This window comes from Alternaria novae-zelandiae, assembly GCF_023758075.1.
Source record: "Alternaria novae-zelandiae strain BMP 2774 chromosome Unknown scaffold_18, whole genome shotgun sequence".
Classification (NCBI taxonomy): Eukaryota; Fungi; Ascomycota; class Dothideomycetes; order Pleosporales; family Pleosporaceae; genus Alternaria; species Alternaria novae-zelandiae.
The window spans coordinates 585,062-598,913 of NW_026056978.1; the positions used below are offsets into that span (position 1 = coordinate 585,062).

The 13,852-nt window shown below is 54.1% G+C and overlaps 5 protein-coding genes across 5 annotated transcripts; 4 read left to right on the plus strand and 1 right to left on the minus strand.

The window, feature by feature from the left end:
* Nucleotides 1-573: 573 nt before the first annotated feature.
* On the plus strand, nucleotides 574-2,608 carry J4E88_008278 (uncharacterized protein; the record flags this gene model as incomplete). The annotated part of the gene is made up of 2 exons (XM_049401889.1): nucleotides 574-1,518; nucleotides 1,571-2,608. 2 exons carry the CDS (start codon nucleotides 574-576, stop codon nucleotides 2,606-2,608), a joined length of 1,983 nt encoding a protein of 660 aa, XP_049252427.1.
* Nucleotides 2,609-3,138: 530 nt separating this feature from the next.
* J4E88_008279 (uncharacterized protein) lies at nucleotides 3,139-4,832 on the plus strand (the record flags this gene model as incomplete). The annotated part of the gene is made up of 3 exons (XM_049401890.1): nucleotides 3,139-4,035; nucleotides 4,080-4,579; nucleotides 4,685-4,832. The coding sequence occupies 3 exons, from the start codon at nucleotides 3,139-3,141 to the stop codon at nucleotides 4,830-4,832; spliced, it is 1,545 nt and encodes a 514-aa protein (XP_049252428.1).
* Nucleotides 4,833-5,379: 547 nt separating this feature from the next.
* J4E88_008280 (uncharacterized protein) lies at nucleotides 5,380-6,408 on the plus strand (the record flags this gene model as incomplete). The annotated part of the gene is made up of 1 exon (XM_049401891.1): nucleotides 5,380-6,408. One exon carries the CDS (start codon nucleotides 5,380-5,382, stop codon nucleotides 6,406-6,408), a length of 1,029 nt encoding a protein of 342 aa, XP_049252429.1.
* Nucleotides 6,409-7,228: 820 nt separating this feature from the next.
* On the plus strand, nucleotides 7,229-9,246 carry J4E88_008281 (uncharacterized protein; the record flags this gene model as incomplete). Its single annotated transcript, XM_049401892.1, has 2 exons — nucleotides 7,229-7,684; nucleotides 7,732-9,246. 2 exons carry the CDS (start codon nucleotides 7,229-7,231, stop codon nucleotides 9,244-9,246), a joined length of 1,971 nt encoding a protein of 656 aa, XP_049252430.1.
* Nucleotides 9,247-10,395: 1,149 nt separating this feature from the next.
* J4E88_008282 (uncharacterized protein) lies at nucleotides 10,396-13,559 on the minus strand (the record flags this gene model as incomplete). The annotated part of the gene is made up of 10 exons (XM_049401893.1): nucleotides 10,396-10,401; nucleotides 10,449-10,519; nucleotides 10,960-11,101; nucleotides 11,321-11,423; nucleotides 11,471-11,489; nucleotides 11,535-11,837; nucleotides 11,891-12,722; nucleotides 12,787-12,974; nucleotides 13,022-13,214; nucleotides 13,266-13,559. The coding sequence occupies 10 exons, from the start codon at nucleotides 13,557-13,559 to the stop codon at nucleotides 10,396-10,398; spliced, it is 2,151 nt and encodes a 716-aa protein (XP_049252431.1).
* Between the last annotated feature and the right edge of the window lie 293 nt (nucleotides 13,560-13,852).

The window sequence follows — 13,852 nt, forward strand, 5'->3', positions numbered from 1 at the left end:
GCGTGTACTTATGTACTGATGTGTCTGCCTAGGGCAGAGTCATACCTTCCGCGTTTGGCGTCGCCCGGCATGCCTGTCGGAATCGGAGTAGTCAACCAATAGAAGTCCGAAGCGAAGGGAGTTGGAGGTACGATATGAGCCTTGTTACCCACCAAAGAATGGTGTATCTGTCGTTCTACGCCCTACATGTAAAAGGACTGACACACTTGCCATGTCACGTGGCCCTCAATGGGTGATGCACCTGGGCAGCCCTGGAGGTGGTTTCCTGCGGGGGAGCAGCTAATGATTTAGAACTCAATTATTCGTTTACAGCGAGACGTCTACTCGGCGTACCATCTGCCAAGATATGTGGTTCTTGACTATTTACTCACGCTGTTCCATGTCAAGTTTAGACGTATTACTATGGTGTTGTTGTGTTACATACTGAGTACTGTGGGTGGTGGTGCTGCGAGGTGCTGACTGCGGAGGCTCGCCTAATGCTGCCGCGTACCAGGGCCATCCCTGCAACAATTTCTCCCTCAGTTTTGCGATCGCGCGCCGCAGCTCTTCCCAGCACATTCACGATAAACCACAATGGCGCCCGCAAAGACTATTCCACACAAGTCCGGTGGTCACCAGCGCTATGCTCCCGAGAAGGCGAAAGATCCTGCGCGATTCCAGTCCGAACTCGAGGGCTCAGACGACGATGCAAATGCAGGCGCACTGCAGCCGGTGAAGGAACCACAGGACGATGACTTTGAGGGGTTCGGCTCCGAGGAGGAAGTTGGAGACAACGGAGCTCACGACGAGGAAAGCGAGGACGAGAGCATAGACATCCAGACGGAGAAGAAGCAGGAAAAGCCTGTCTTGCCGAAGGATGCTGAGGAAGAAGAGCTGGAGCGCATGATCTTTGGCGACTCTGAAGGCTTCCGTCAGGGTCTGGAGAATTTCTCGCTCGATCCTACCGCGAATGCGTACGGCGACTCATCAGACGAATCCGGACCAGAAGAGGCCGACCTCGACGCTGTGGCAGACCAGGACCTCTTCTTCTTCGATGCCGGCCCAGTCGCTGCGCCTGCCGGCTCTGTGGCTGCAAAGGCAGCAGAATCAGATGAGGATGATGGCAAGCCCGCCTGGGAAGACAGCGATGACGAGAGGCTTGTAGTCAGCTTGGCGTCGGTGCCGCAACTGAGGAAGCTGCGAGAGACGGCGGATGACGACATGGTCAACGGCAAGGAATATGCGCGGCGGTTACGGAAGCAGTACCAGAGGCTATACCCGACGCCAAAGTGGGCGGCACATGCGACAGGCAAAGCCAACAAGAAGCGCCGACGGGATATGGATGACGACGAGAGTGGCGATGAGTCTGCGAGCGACATGGACGTGGACGAAGAGGATCTGTCTACACAGCCATTGGCCAAGCTACTCAAGGATGCGGATATCCTGTCACAAACCTCACGAAGCGTGGCCAAGCGGAGGAAGGTGCAAGCAGGCACCATTGACATTCAGCGACTGAAAGACGTCGCTAAGGCTGGCCCGGTGAGTATTGCGACGCCATTGTATAGAATTCTCTTACTGACAGCCACTACAGTCTGCCATCACGTCTCTCTCCTTCCATCCTGCATACCCGCTGCTCCTCTCCTCCGGTCCTAGCTCAACACTATACCTTCACCACGTCAATCCCAACCCGCCGAACCCGAACCCTCTCCTCACATCCCTGCACATCAAAAAGACTCCTCTCGTCACAACAGCGTTCCATCCTTCACCTTCGGACTCGCGCATCTTCCTCAGCGCGCGACGACGCTACTTCCACGTCTGGAATATTGCGACCGGTAGAGTGGAGAAGGTGTCGCGTGTATACGGTCACCAGCATGAACAACGGACAATGGAGAATTTCTCCCTCTCACCGAACGGCAAATACATGGCTCTTCGGGGCTCCTCGAGAAAAGGTGGCGGTGTTATCAACATTCTGGATGCAAGGACACTGCAGTGGGCGACACAGGTGCGGGTGGAGTCAAGAGGCGGTGTTGCTGACTTCGCATGGTGGGGCGACGGCACTGGTATGAGCATTGCGGGCAAGAACGGAGAGATCACAGAATGGAGCGTCGAGGGAGGCGTCATAGGACGGTGGAATGACGAGGGCGCTGTGGGTACTACAGTCATCGCACTCGGTGGCAAGAGCGGACGTGAAAGCTGGATAGGCGGCGATCGATGGGTGGCCATTGGCAGCTCAAGTGGCGTGGTCAACGTATACGACCGGCGAGCATGGAGCGAGAACGATCCTTCGGTCAAGGCCACCAAAGACGATTCGAACGGCGGCATCCCCAAGGCCCCGAAGCCGATACGCGACTTGCAGAACTTGACGACGCCGATTTCGCATCTCACATTCACCGCGGACGGTCAAGTACTTGCCATGGCGAGTCAATGGAAGAACAACGCAATGAGGCTGGTGCACCTTCCATCGGCAACCGTCTTTAAGAATTGGCCTACCGAGAAGACACCGCTCGGCAGAATCACAGCAGTCGCATGGGGAAGGCCGAGCGAAGAGGAGGAGAGAGAAGGCAGTCTCGCACAGCTAGCAGTCGCCAACGAAGCTGGACATATCAGAATGTGGGAGATAAGAGCTTAATTTTGGAAGCGTCGACGTTAGAGGACGCCAAATCACTAGTGTTTCCGAACCAATCTGGCGGCTGGGAGTTTTGACCGAGAGTACTGCACATTTCGCACACAAGAACTTTAACGTATCTTCGAAGAAGCAGCGCAAATGTTTGCCTCACCTCTTCCCTCCAGTGATGAGCAAGCTGCGTCAACTGCGAGGGATCAGTCAAGCGCGGGTTCTTACATGCTGGATCGCAACTGCTGCGAACTCCCGAGCCGAGGACGGTCAACAAATATTCATCTCGCTTTCCAACTATTTTGCAAACTTGTCGCATCGTCCTCACTCCGTCTATCGAACCATCGTCTATGCTTACTCTATTTTCACCGCAACCATGGCAGGTACACTCCCCACGCACCCGGTCTTATACACCCACCTCGTACGACTATCCTCCATCACCACAACAGCACTTTTGGATACCTCTTGCACCACAATCATTGCACAACAGCCTATCAGCAACATCTTCGCAAGTGCATCATAGCAGCAACATTTCCTCTCTCATCATGGGCAAGAACAAGATCCGCAGCAAGGACAAGTCAAGGAAAGACAAGGCCTCCACAAGCGACACGAATAGCTCAAGCACCCCTTCGACATGGACATCTTCTCACGGGGCGGTTATAACCAGATCCACTAGCAATACATCTGATCGTCGCCAGCTTCCAACAGAACCCCCAGGGAAAACGCTCTGTGTTCCTACCATCACCTCGCTCAAGGATACAACTCCATCCAGCTCTTCCCCCGGTTCATCGCCCGCTCCTCCGGTAATACGCGGAAAGGGCGCAAAAGACAAACGAGACTCGGTCATCTCAAGCACATGGGAAGGTCCAAAGCAGGAATCCAAACCTAAAGCTACCACCGCAGTCCGACCTCGATGGGGCTTCAAGCCTCGCAACTGGTGGCCATGTCGCACAATACAGTGGATCTACCACTTCTTCGTCGCTCTGACTCGGATACGCTGGACCGACAAGCAAATCTCCAAGGACCTCATGTTAACACTAGCCTTCGTCGGTATAGTCGTGGCCGGTGGCTACGTTGCCTTGGACATACTGCTCAACGCAATACCCGGTGTCTCGGCTCAAGCCGTAGATAGCAACTGCAGCATCGTCTATGTCACTGTCCCTGGACCGATCATTACCATCTCGCTCGTTGGTGCGTCGCCGACCAATCCCGCGAAAGGCACGTACTACTTTTCGGTTGTGAATAGTACGACGGAGTGGCTGGACAGTATTGCGCCGCCTACTCGATTCAGTACGTTGCCTACTAGATCGGTGGATGTTACGCCGATTGTGTCTTCGGTGGGGCTGACTGGTATACCTTCTTCTGGTACTGCTGTTGTGTCTCCGACGTTGGGATCGACTACGTCTGGGCTGTCTCTGTCGGGTCCTTTGGTCTCGTCGTCTGTAAGTTCACCTTCGTCGGGCCCAGCATCGTCTGAGACATCGAGCTTACCTCGGCCTATCAATCAACCACAGAGACCGTATCCGTCGTATCCTGTTTCAACGAGTGTTGCCATATCCAGTACCGCGTTGTCTACTTCCGTTTCTATGCTGTCTACAATCATTTCGCCATCTACGGTCTCTCCGATATCGAATACTATCCCCTCATCAGTCGTCTCGTCAAACCTCCTCCCGGCTCTGAGCTCAAGCATACTCCCAAGCACGCCTGGCGGAACACCTTCGGCGCTTCCAACTGGTTCGAACGTACCAACGGCTTCAAGTACACTTACAACGTCTCTGGGTCCATCCGGTGGATCGGCTACTCCCGGTCGTTCTACATCAACAACTACTGGAGGCTCTTTCGTTTTCCCATCCACACAGAGCGATGGCTTTACCGTGTCTCTGCCTGGTCCCACTTCAGGACCGACTCTTTCCGCCGACATATCGTCAAGTACCTCCATAAGCCTGACGAGCAGTATCGGCAGTTCTGCAATACCATCGCCAACGGGTCTTAGTCAATCCCTATCTACATCTGCCCCTCTCTCGCCAAGCAGCTTCGGCTCATCTACTCTTCCCACCAGTGTAGGTAGCTCCTCCGTTGTGCCATCGACAGGTTCCACTTCCTCGCCCTCCTTGACGTCCTCGATCGGGAGTTCCGTTTCGACACCGGGGATTTTGCCGACTTCAGCTCCATCATCCGCTCCAAGCAGTACATCCAGCCCTACATTGTCGTTGAGCTCCTCGAGTCAGCCTTTGACTAGTATACTCAGCCCAAGTACCTCCACCGGCTTTGCCACGCTGTTCCCCATTACAAACTCGTCGTCGACGCTGAGCTTCAACATGACCTCTAGCTCTTCTACGCTGTTGAGTTCTAGCACGATGACGAGCTCTTCAGTTGGCTCTAGCTCTTTGGCTAGTAGCTCTTCGTCGTCCGGTGGTAGCATAAGCCTTACATCTGCTACTACCTCGTCCAGTTCACGATCGATCTCAGTTTCAATTTCACAAAGCACTTTGACTTCGAGTCTGACCGCCACCACCTCGTCTGGGTTACTATCGAGTTCTGCGCCACTTTCGCAAAGCACTTCGGCTTCTATTCCGACCGCCACCAGTGTGTCCAGGTCACCGTCAAGCTCTGTTTTCATTTCGCAAAGCAACTTGACTTCCAGTCTGACCGCCAGCACCGCGTCCAGCTCACTATCAAGCTCTATCCCAGTTTCGCAAAGTACTCTGACTTCTACATTGACGTTGACGACAAGTACCTCTCCGCTAGCGACGTCGTCTGCTCCTCCAGGCTTTAACGCCACGTCTATGTTTAGCGCTCGGGCTATGACGAAGGTGATATCGTATGGGGATGTCGCAATTAGCTTCGTCTTCCCGTCACCCAACATCTCAACGACCGTGTCGTACTGGACTGGAATATACCCCACGGTCACTGGACCAGAGCCGTCAGATCTGCAAACTCTACCTTTGACAACACGGACTGAACGCCAGACACCGATCTCTGCTCTGCCATCTTTCGAGATATTCTCATCCCGATCCAGACGTTTCAAGACGGTAGTGACGACAGTATTCGAAGACGAGGATGAAGGCACGACATCACTAGGGAAGCGGCAGGATATTCCAATCACTGTTGTCGTGCCCACCCCAACGCTAGAGACAGCGATACTTGCGACAACAACCGTGGCTATTCCCGATGCACCAGGGCCTTCATCGTGCGGCGAGTCGGGCAACTTCACGCTGACGTTCGATGACACGGTCACCGGCGATGATGACAACACTATACTGCTCGTCGCCAGCGGCATGAAGAACCCCTACCACCACCTCTTCTACGGCAACGGATACACATACGTACCTGACATGTGGGAGCCATACCCCGCAATTTCCCAGCCAAACATCGCCATGTTCCTGCCTCTGACCGGGCGGCTCCTTCCCAACACGCCATTTGCAGGCACGATGCTTCCTGGCGAACTGGGTGCCGGACCACGAGCTTCAGTCAACGCGTACTGGTTCAACGCGTACTCCGCTCACTTCGGCTGTGCCCTCAACGGCCTCACACCCTGTACATTGCGCATATCGGGCTATCGCTACGACACCACTCTCCAACAGGAAGTGCTAGTCGCAGAACAAAACGCGACTATCCCGGCATGCTGGGGCTACATCAACTGCCGCCTCACTCAGATCTTCTTCAACGATGACTTCCGCGCGCTCTCGGGTATTCAGTTCAATGCTTACACATACAACCTGGGTATACCGCAAGTGCACATGATGGATGATCTGCAGATGGAATGGTACAACAACACCTGTTCGGCGGGTATACTACGGATAGGACACAGCTAGTGTGGATCTAGGGTGTGGCGAGGTTGAAGTCAGTTCATCGGGTATATGATATGTTGTCAGAGATGGCGATGATAAGATTAGCATAGTATATCTTGGTGAGCAGTATATCTAGACGAGAGTTGAATACAGTTAGTCCACATCAAATGCGCCACTCTTCCTGCAGATGACCGTGATGAAGCCTCAGGTGACGGCTACACCTTCGCGCTGCAATGAGGCGTGAGGTCTCCAACCGCGTCGATTGGCCGGTCACGCCGTGCACGGCAATGGTTGTCCGAGATGTGTTCCAAGGTGTTTCAGACGGGGGGGTGCCATGTGAGCTGGAGGGGAGTCGAAGACGCGTCGGCAGCCAGCCACGGAAGGAACGACGCGTAGCGTGGGTGCAAGCTCTCCACGGCGACTTCCCTCGTCGACGTCCAGGGTCCTGTTATGGCGTCACGCGGCGCCGTCGGATTTCCATGTCACGCGCGAACCGCTGAGGCTGCAGCTCCACGCGGTGCGCGCATATCGATATAGCCGGCGTATCATTCTCCAGCATAGCTTTGAATTTCCTTTTTCTTCCTTCTCCAAACCTCGCTGCAGCTCTCATTCGTCTTCCCGTCTTCGATTGTCGCATGTCCTGTTCCCGCCTCAAGCGACGTGCCGCATCTGCCTTTACCGCGTAGATACTAGCGTTTGCGCGGCAAGCTTGACCTCTTCACGGGTGCAGGTGATAGCAGTCTCTTTCTCGGCTTTTGCTGCTCAGAGGGAAATTCTCTCACTGCTCCGCCGAAGGTAGACCGCCGACCCAGGCCCGAGGCCCGCTACCACAATTTGCAGAGCTATGGCTACCTTTGCGCCGACCAATTTTCCCTCAGACGTCCGAGACAAGCCACCCCACCAAGAGCCCCCACCACAGCATCTCCAACACCACGGGCCCTTCTCCCATCAGCTCAACCCGCCCACCGCGCCTCAGTCTCAGTCGTCGAACCCCCCGCCGCAGATAGCCAGACGTGCCTCGCGCGACCTCAGGCCCCAGCACTCCAACGGCGCAATGGCGGGCGCGAATGGCCATGGGCCCATGGCGGTGCCGGGCGGGCGCGCCAACGGCCACGAGCATAGGGCAAACTTGCGCGAGATGGGCTTCGCCGGCCCGCGCAGCCCACCAAACAACAAGAACACCTCACACGTCCCCTGCAAGTTCTACCGGCAAGGCGCGTGTCAGGCTGGCAAGGCGTGTCCCTTCCTGCACTCCGACGAGCCGCTGACGGAGCGGGCGCCCTGCAAGTACTTCACCAAGGTAAGACATGTGCGGGAGGAGGTGAATCATCGTTAATCAGTACCCAGGGAAACTGCAAGTTCGGCCAGAAATGCGCCCTCGCCCACATCCTCCCCAACGGCCATGTCGTGAACCGCGGAAACGCCGGTAATCACTTCAGCCGCATGAACATTCCCCACCACCAGGAGATGCCCATGAATAGCTCGCTGCTTACCATGCAGGCGCACATGGGTGGTATGCAGCCAGGGTACCCGTATGCCATGCCCGACGAGTACGCGAACCAGAAGAATCAGTACGACATGATTCCGACCATCGACACCACCTTCTCTTCCCACCCAGGCTCCAACTATGGCTCACCGCCAAACGAGAACGGCCGACTCCCGATATCGCCGACACAAAAGGGCTTGAGCGTGATGGATGTAGGACTTCCTGCGTCTTTTGATAGCCAGGGTGTCTCGACCATGGCGCGATACGGCCCCATTGCATCTTCAGTGCCCGCCAAGTTCCTCGCAAACTCCCCGCCGTCCTCGTACCAAGCCGATTCGCCCGCGCTTCGAAACCTACACGACTCCGCGTTTGGAGAAGGTCTGCGGAGGGGCATTGCAGGGCTGGGGTCGTCTCCACCAGAGTCGGTAGAGCAGCCAGTTGGACGGAGGATGTTACATTCTGAGCTTGCCGCGAACCGCTCTCGAGGCATCATGTCGTCGAGTGTAGGCGCGCGACCGACATACAAGGACGAGGAATGGGATGAGACGGACATGATTGGCAAATTCGAGGAGGACCTGCTGCCCAATTCGCTGAGCGATCTTCTGACACCACAGGAGAAGATGCGCCGCTTCTCGCGCGACCAGGGCGAGAGCGACAACCGCACCTCGCAGTCTAGGTTCGGAGTCTCGCCAACAGCGTCAGACCTCAAGTACGGATCGCCATCAGCAGCCACAGCTTCTCCCTCGAGATTCCAGTCCATGTGGGCCAAGCCTCGAGGCCCGACTTACGATGGAGGATTCGAATCAGGCTCACTACCAGGCCAGTCAGCCTTCGGACACGTCGGCTCACCCCTCCGCAACTCAAGCCTCCACCCAGGAGCCAGCCCCTCCCTACGCGCTATGAACCGACCCACCACAGGCGACATGAGCCCATACCTCGCCTCACCTCCGCGCCAAGCTTCGATGTCCATGATCAGCCAGCAACTCTCGCGCACCCGCATATCAGCCCGCGACGAAAGCGGCATCACCAGCAACCCCGTCCACCCCGGTATCAACCGCGTCACCTCCGCATCCAGCATCGGTAGCTCCAGTGGCCGTCTCGGTATCGATCGCGCTGTAAGCAGCAGCAGTATCAACCGTGAGAGGATCGAGGAAGAACAGGGTCTGTTCAGCATGGAAGAGGAGGATGATCTGAACAAGAGCAGGGACGGCGCTTCGACTACCTCTAGCAACAGCAACAAGCGGTTGAGTGGTCTGTCTTGGGGTAGTGGTGGTAAGGGCAGCCCGAACCTGGCCCCTGTTGGCGGTCATCGGACTGCTGGTAGTTCTGCACTCGGCAAGGAGACGGGTGCGGGTGCTTGGGGCGGGAACGCTTGAGGCGATGGATGAGTCCAATGCGACGTATCAGTGTCGCAAGGAACTACGCCGGATGCCCAGAGCCGATCCAGCACCAGCAGCCACCCCACGAGCGATATCTCTACGACATTCTTCCCCTACATCACTCACTTTCAAGAAAAAGGTTGGAAAATTCTCAGCGTTCCCGGCGCAACTTGCATACAGGGTCCATGTTTCTCCACGACATCGACCCTAATCCCTCCCATCTTTCAAACGGCATATACATAAAAGTCTCTCAAAGCTTCGGCTTGACATGATCAATTACGGGCGTACACAGCACATTACGGCACGGCATGGCACGGGCATGTGCCTTTTCCTCCAATTTCCTATTATTTCCGTTTTTTTCTTTCTTTGCAAGTGGGCGTTCGTGCGTTTTTCTTCTTATTTCCACATGAATGGTGCGTCATGGGCAATGGAGTTTCAAACGAAGACAATGGCTAGTAGCTATCTTCTTATAGTGGCTAGGCTTCTGTATGGGGTTAATGTAGTGGATGCGACGAAGGGTTTACTGGAAACGAGTATTTACGATGGCATATGAATGAGCATGGAAAGATGAAATGGGTGGATAGGTAGCTTTAGCTGGAATGTATATATACACCATTATTCTATGAAGAATCTTCCGCTTGCGTAAGAGCGATGTAATTCCGCGTCCCATTGATAATAGCGACCTGTAGGCGCCTTGAAGTCGAATGCCCTCACGTGCCTCGGTACTGCGTGCCGCCAGTCGCTGGGCGGCGTTTGTCAGCAGGTGAGGGCTGATCATGAATGGCGTGGGCATCTGGGAATGGTGGGTACGACGTGTGCCGTGGACATTATGTACGTGGATACTGAATCGTCTCGAAATGACTAGGAGATCTGCTTGGGTTGGGATCCGACGCCGTGTCGAGTGGCTACACCTCCGTGGGATTTGGGAAATCGTAGTCGTTGATTGAGTTCCCAAAGGTGTGGTTGAATTTGCCTGTTTCAAGGAACTAACCTGTCGAATTCGAAGTTTTCAAATGTCTCATCGTAGTCGCTTGTTGAGTTCCCAAAAGTGCCGTTGTTATTGCCTGTTTCAAGCCACTTGTCGAAATCGAAGTTTTCAAGTGTTTCATCATTGTCGCCAGAGTTCAGACCAAGAAGGTTATGAAGCTAGTGCTAAAATTAGTATATATACACAGCTGAATGTTGTGAAGTGCACTTACATCGGCAAAAGGAGGACCCCCGTTGTCTATGGCTTGGTCGGAAGGAGGAACAGGCTGAGCCTCCTCATCAACTGCAGTGCGTCGTACCTTTGCAGGTATGAGTAAAACATTTGACTGGCCATGATGTTTACGCTTATGCGCCTTGAGTGCGGCTGTCTTCCCAAAGCCAATGCGGTAGTATGGGCATGACGCTGTCTGACAATACACGCGTTGAATGTGAACATTCTCGTGCTCCACCCGGAGTTGCTCAGTGGCAAAGCCCTGCGATAGCCTTTCACAGTGTGGAAAGCGGCATCGGAAAGCGGTGGAGGCATATGATTCCTGAAACGCCCGAAGTGTGGCTGGCGCGATACCTTGTACCTCGTGTTGCGCTAAGAGATACACGACAGCGCTCTCATACACGTGGGCGAGTCTGCTGAAGAGCGTTCGGTCGTTGTTGAGTACGTAAGTCACGATATCTAGAATGAGCTTTGTGAGATACACGGAGGTGAACGATCCAGTTCGAACCTACCTGAACTGTTGTCGCCATCGAGCTGGCCGACTAATCGCCTGAACTCCAGTACGTCGGCCATCAATCCGTAGATGGGCATATTGAAAAAGTGTCTGAGGGGTTCATCGGCCTGGCTATGGTTGATTTCGCCCGGTGAGTTGGTCTGGGTTATGGTACGTCCGAGTGCATGCAGACAACTTTCGTGTCCTTCGTGCATTCTCGCTAGATGGTGCTGAAGTGATCGACCCAGGCCAAGGGTTCCCCGCTTTGATGCGTATTGCGAGCAGTGTTCAATCCAAAATTCTATCGCGTATGGTAAAAGCCTATAGTTACCACTCGCGATGAGAGCAAGGTAGTCTGTAGAATTATTTCCCAAGCGTACGAGTTCCAGACCGCGCGCAATGACGATGGCGCAGGCGGACGATGTGTCTAGTGCAGCATCGACTGCTGGAACAATTCGGGAGGTTGGAGCCTTTAGGAAATATCTGCATAATCGTTAGACCGTATGACTCTTGCTCATCGGTTGACTTACTCTGTCACCGAGAAGTGAACTGGTACTATTGTCGAATCCGGTAGTTCCTCGATTAGTGGCTTACAGTGGTGAAGTATAGAGGCGACAGGTATACTTCGCATCTGGGGGCTCATGTCGTCTGGAAACATAGATATGGCGTGCAGTAGCTCCGACTTGTGCAAAGGCCTTCGTGCGAAACAGATCCAGCTCATGATACGCGGAACGCCTCCATAAATCTGGGTGCCTGGAACACGGCAGAGACGTGTCACGATGTGCTCGTAAAGGTCCTCTAGATCAGGAGGAAGATTGTCAACGATTGTACGTAGCACCTCAGGGGTATACACCGTTTTGAGTGATTCCAGCACGAGGTTCACCCAGAGAAACATCCCTGTATGAGTGTTAAAACATGAATGTTGATTCAGCAAGTTGGGTAGGACGTACCTTGAGACTTCTCAAGCAGAGTCTTCTTGACATGAGCCATAATCGAGGAATCAGGGTCAAGCTCTTCCAAGTGCTCAGGAAGATCGGAAAGTCTTTTATCGACAAAATTGGCAATCGCATTAGTGACGGCAGAACTCTCGTCGCCCTTGCTGAGGGATATCATTATTGACGATTTGTCCTTCTTGCGTCGCGAAATGACCATAGTCTCTCGACTGGCGATCATGATCTTGCAGACATGGGAGGACTGGTCGGTTGATATCATCTGCGAAAGATCCTTGAGAAGCTCCGTTTGATCTCGTTCAGCCCATTCATCGATGCCGTCTACGATAAGCCGCACGGATCCCAACCCTTGAAGAAGTTCAGTAAGAAGAGTCAGTAATGCTTTCTTCGTGGGTACTGGGTGTGATTTGAAGTAGACATCATGGACGTAGGTGGCGAGATCCTGGTGTTTTTGAATCACTTGCGAGATAAGGGATCGCAGGAGACGGCTTAGACCATCGGATTGGCTTCCAAGAAAACTACAAAAGTAGTAGATAACATGGATGGCGTTCGCCTCGGTGTGTTGCACAAGCACAGAACATATGGTAGACTTCCCTTCACAGAGGTCAGCAAGTGAGTAGCCACGGCGGTACTTTGACATACCTGCCCCGGGTTTTCCGCAAAGCCAAAAAAAGGGATTCTTTGCGCTATCTCCCAGCCACTGCTCAGTGGCTTCGTGTTGTATGAACCAATCGCAGCTGCCTGGCAAGTAATGTTGGATGCGCCGGTCGAGAGATTCGGCTGGGAGAACATCGGTCGTTCCCAACCACGCGAGGACTGTTTGAACCTTGACCTGAATATGGTGTGTACAGTCAGCCCGTGGCTCATATCTACTGAATGTAATATTCCGCACTCACTGCAGCCCACTCGCGCTCTTGTTGCTCCCATTTGTCATTGTCGGCTTTGCCACGTCGGATGGATTCAGCGATGTCCGCTGCAGCAGCCTCCTTGTCGGCTAGCTCGCTGTGATACGCCAGACTCTGCAGTATCCCATTGAATCGTGATTCAAAGCCAGCCCACGTGGAACCGAAGAATATAGACCATGCTATAGCTAGTGAGAACAACATAGTGGCAGGCTGCTAGTGTACTTACATTTCCTCTTCACAAACTTGTAAGCTCGACGATGAAACTCTACAATGTCAGAATATACTAGGGCTAGCACGTTCTGAAAGTTGTGATCGTTGACAAGTGCAACGCCAAGACGATCAAGGCGAGAGACTATGTCCCCAATTTTGCCGTAGGCTTCTATCAACTTTTCGAAGGCACTGATAGAATCGGCCGTGATCTGTCTTTACAGTAAACAATCCAGCCACTGTCTATACATGCGACTACTCACCATAAGCATCATCTTTACTGGTGCCCAGACCCAAGGTAGAAAAGGCGTGCCGTTGCACAGCACCTCAACTACCTTGGAGTAATGCTCCATTCCCCGAAGGAATGGATCCAGCCGAGCCATATTCCTTTGCATCCGCCGACCGCGGAGCTCTTGCTCGATCTGTATCGCTGCCTCTCGGACATCTTTGAGCTGCGTGACATGGAATTGTCGTTGGTCGTCGGACGTGACGGTGGATGCAAACCGCTCGAACGCGTCTTGGATCGTGACGCGGGCTTGAGCGGAAGGGGCCGCCATGACGAAGTGGGACCGTGCGCGCGTCACGGACACGCGACGAAATCTGGGGCAGGGGAAAGATGCTTCGACCACAACGCGTTCGCTACTTTGCGAACATATCGATGGTATTTTCAATAAGGGAGTAACGGAGGGCAGCTTGTAGCGGCACGCTCAACGTTGACAACACCTGGGCACGCTTGTACAGCCTCGTAGGCAGACACACTCAGCCCCAGTGGCTTGCAATGGCTTGCCGCAGTCATGCACCCACAGTAACCTTTCTGACTTCCACTCTCCAACATGGTGATCTGCGAGAC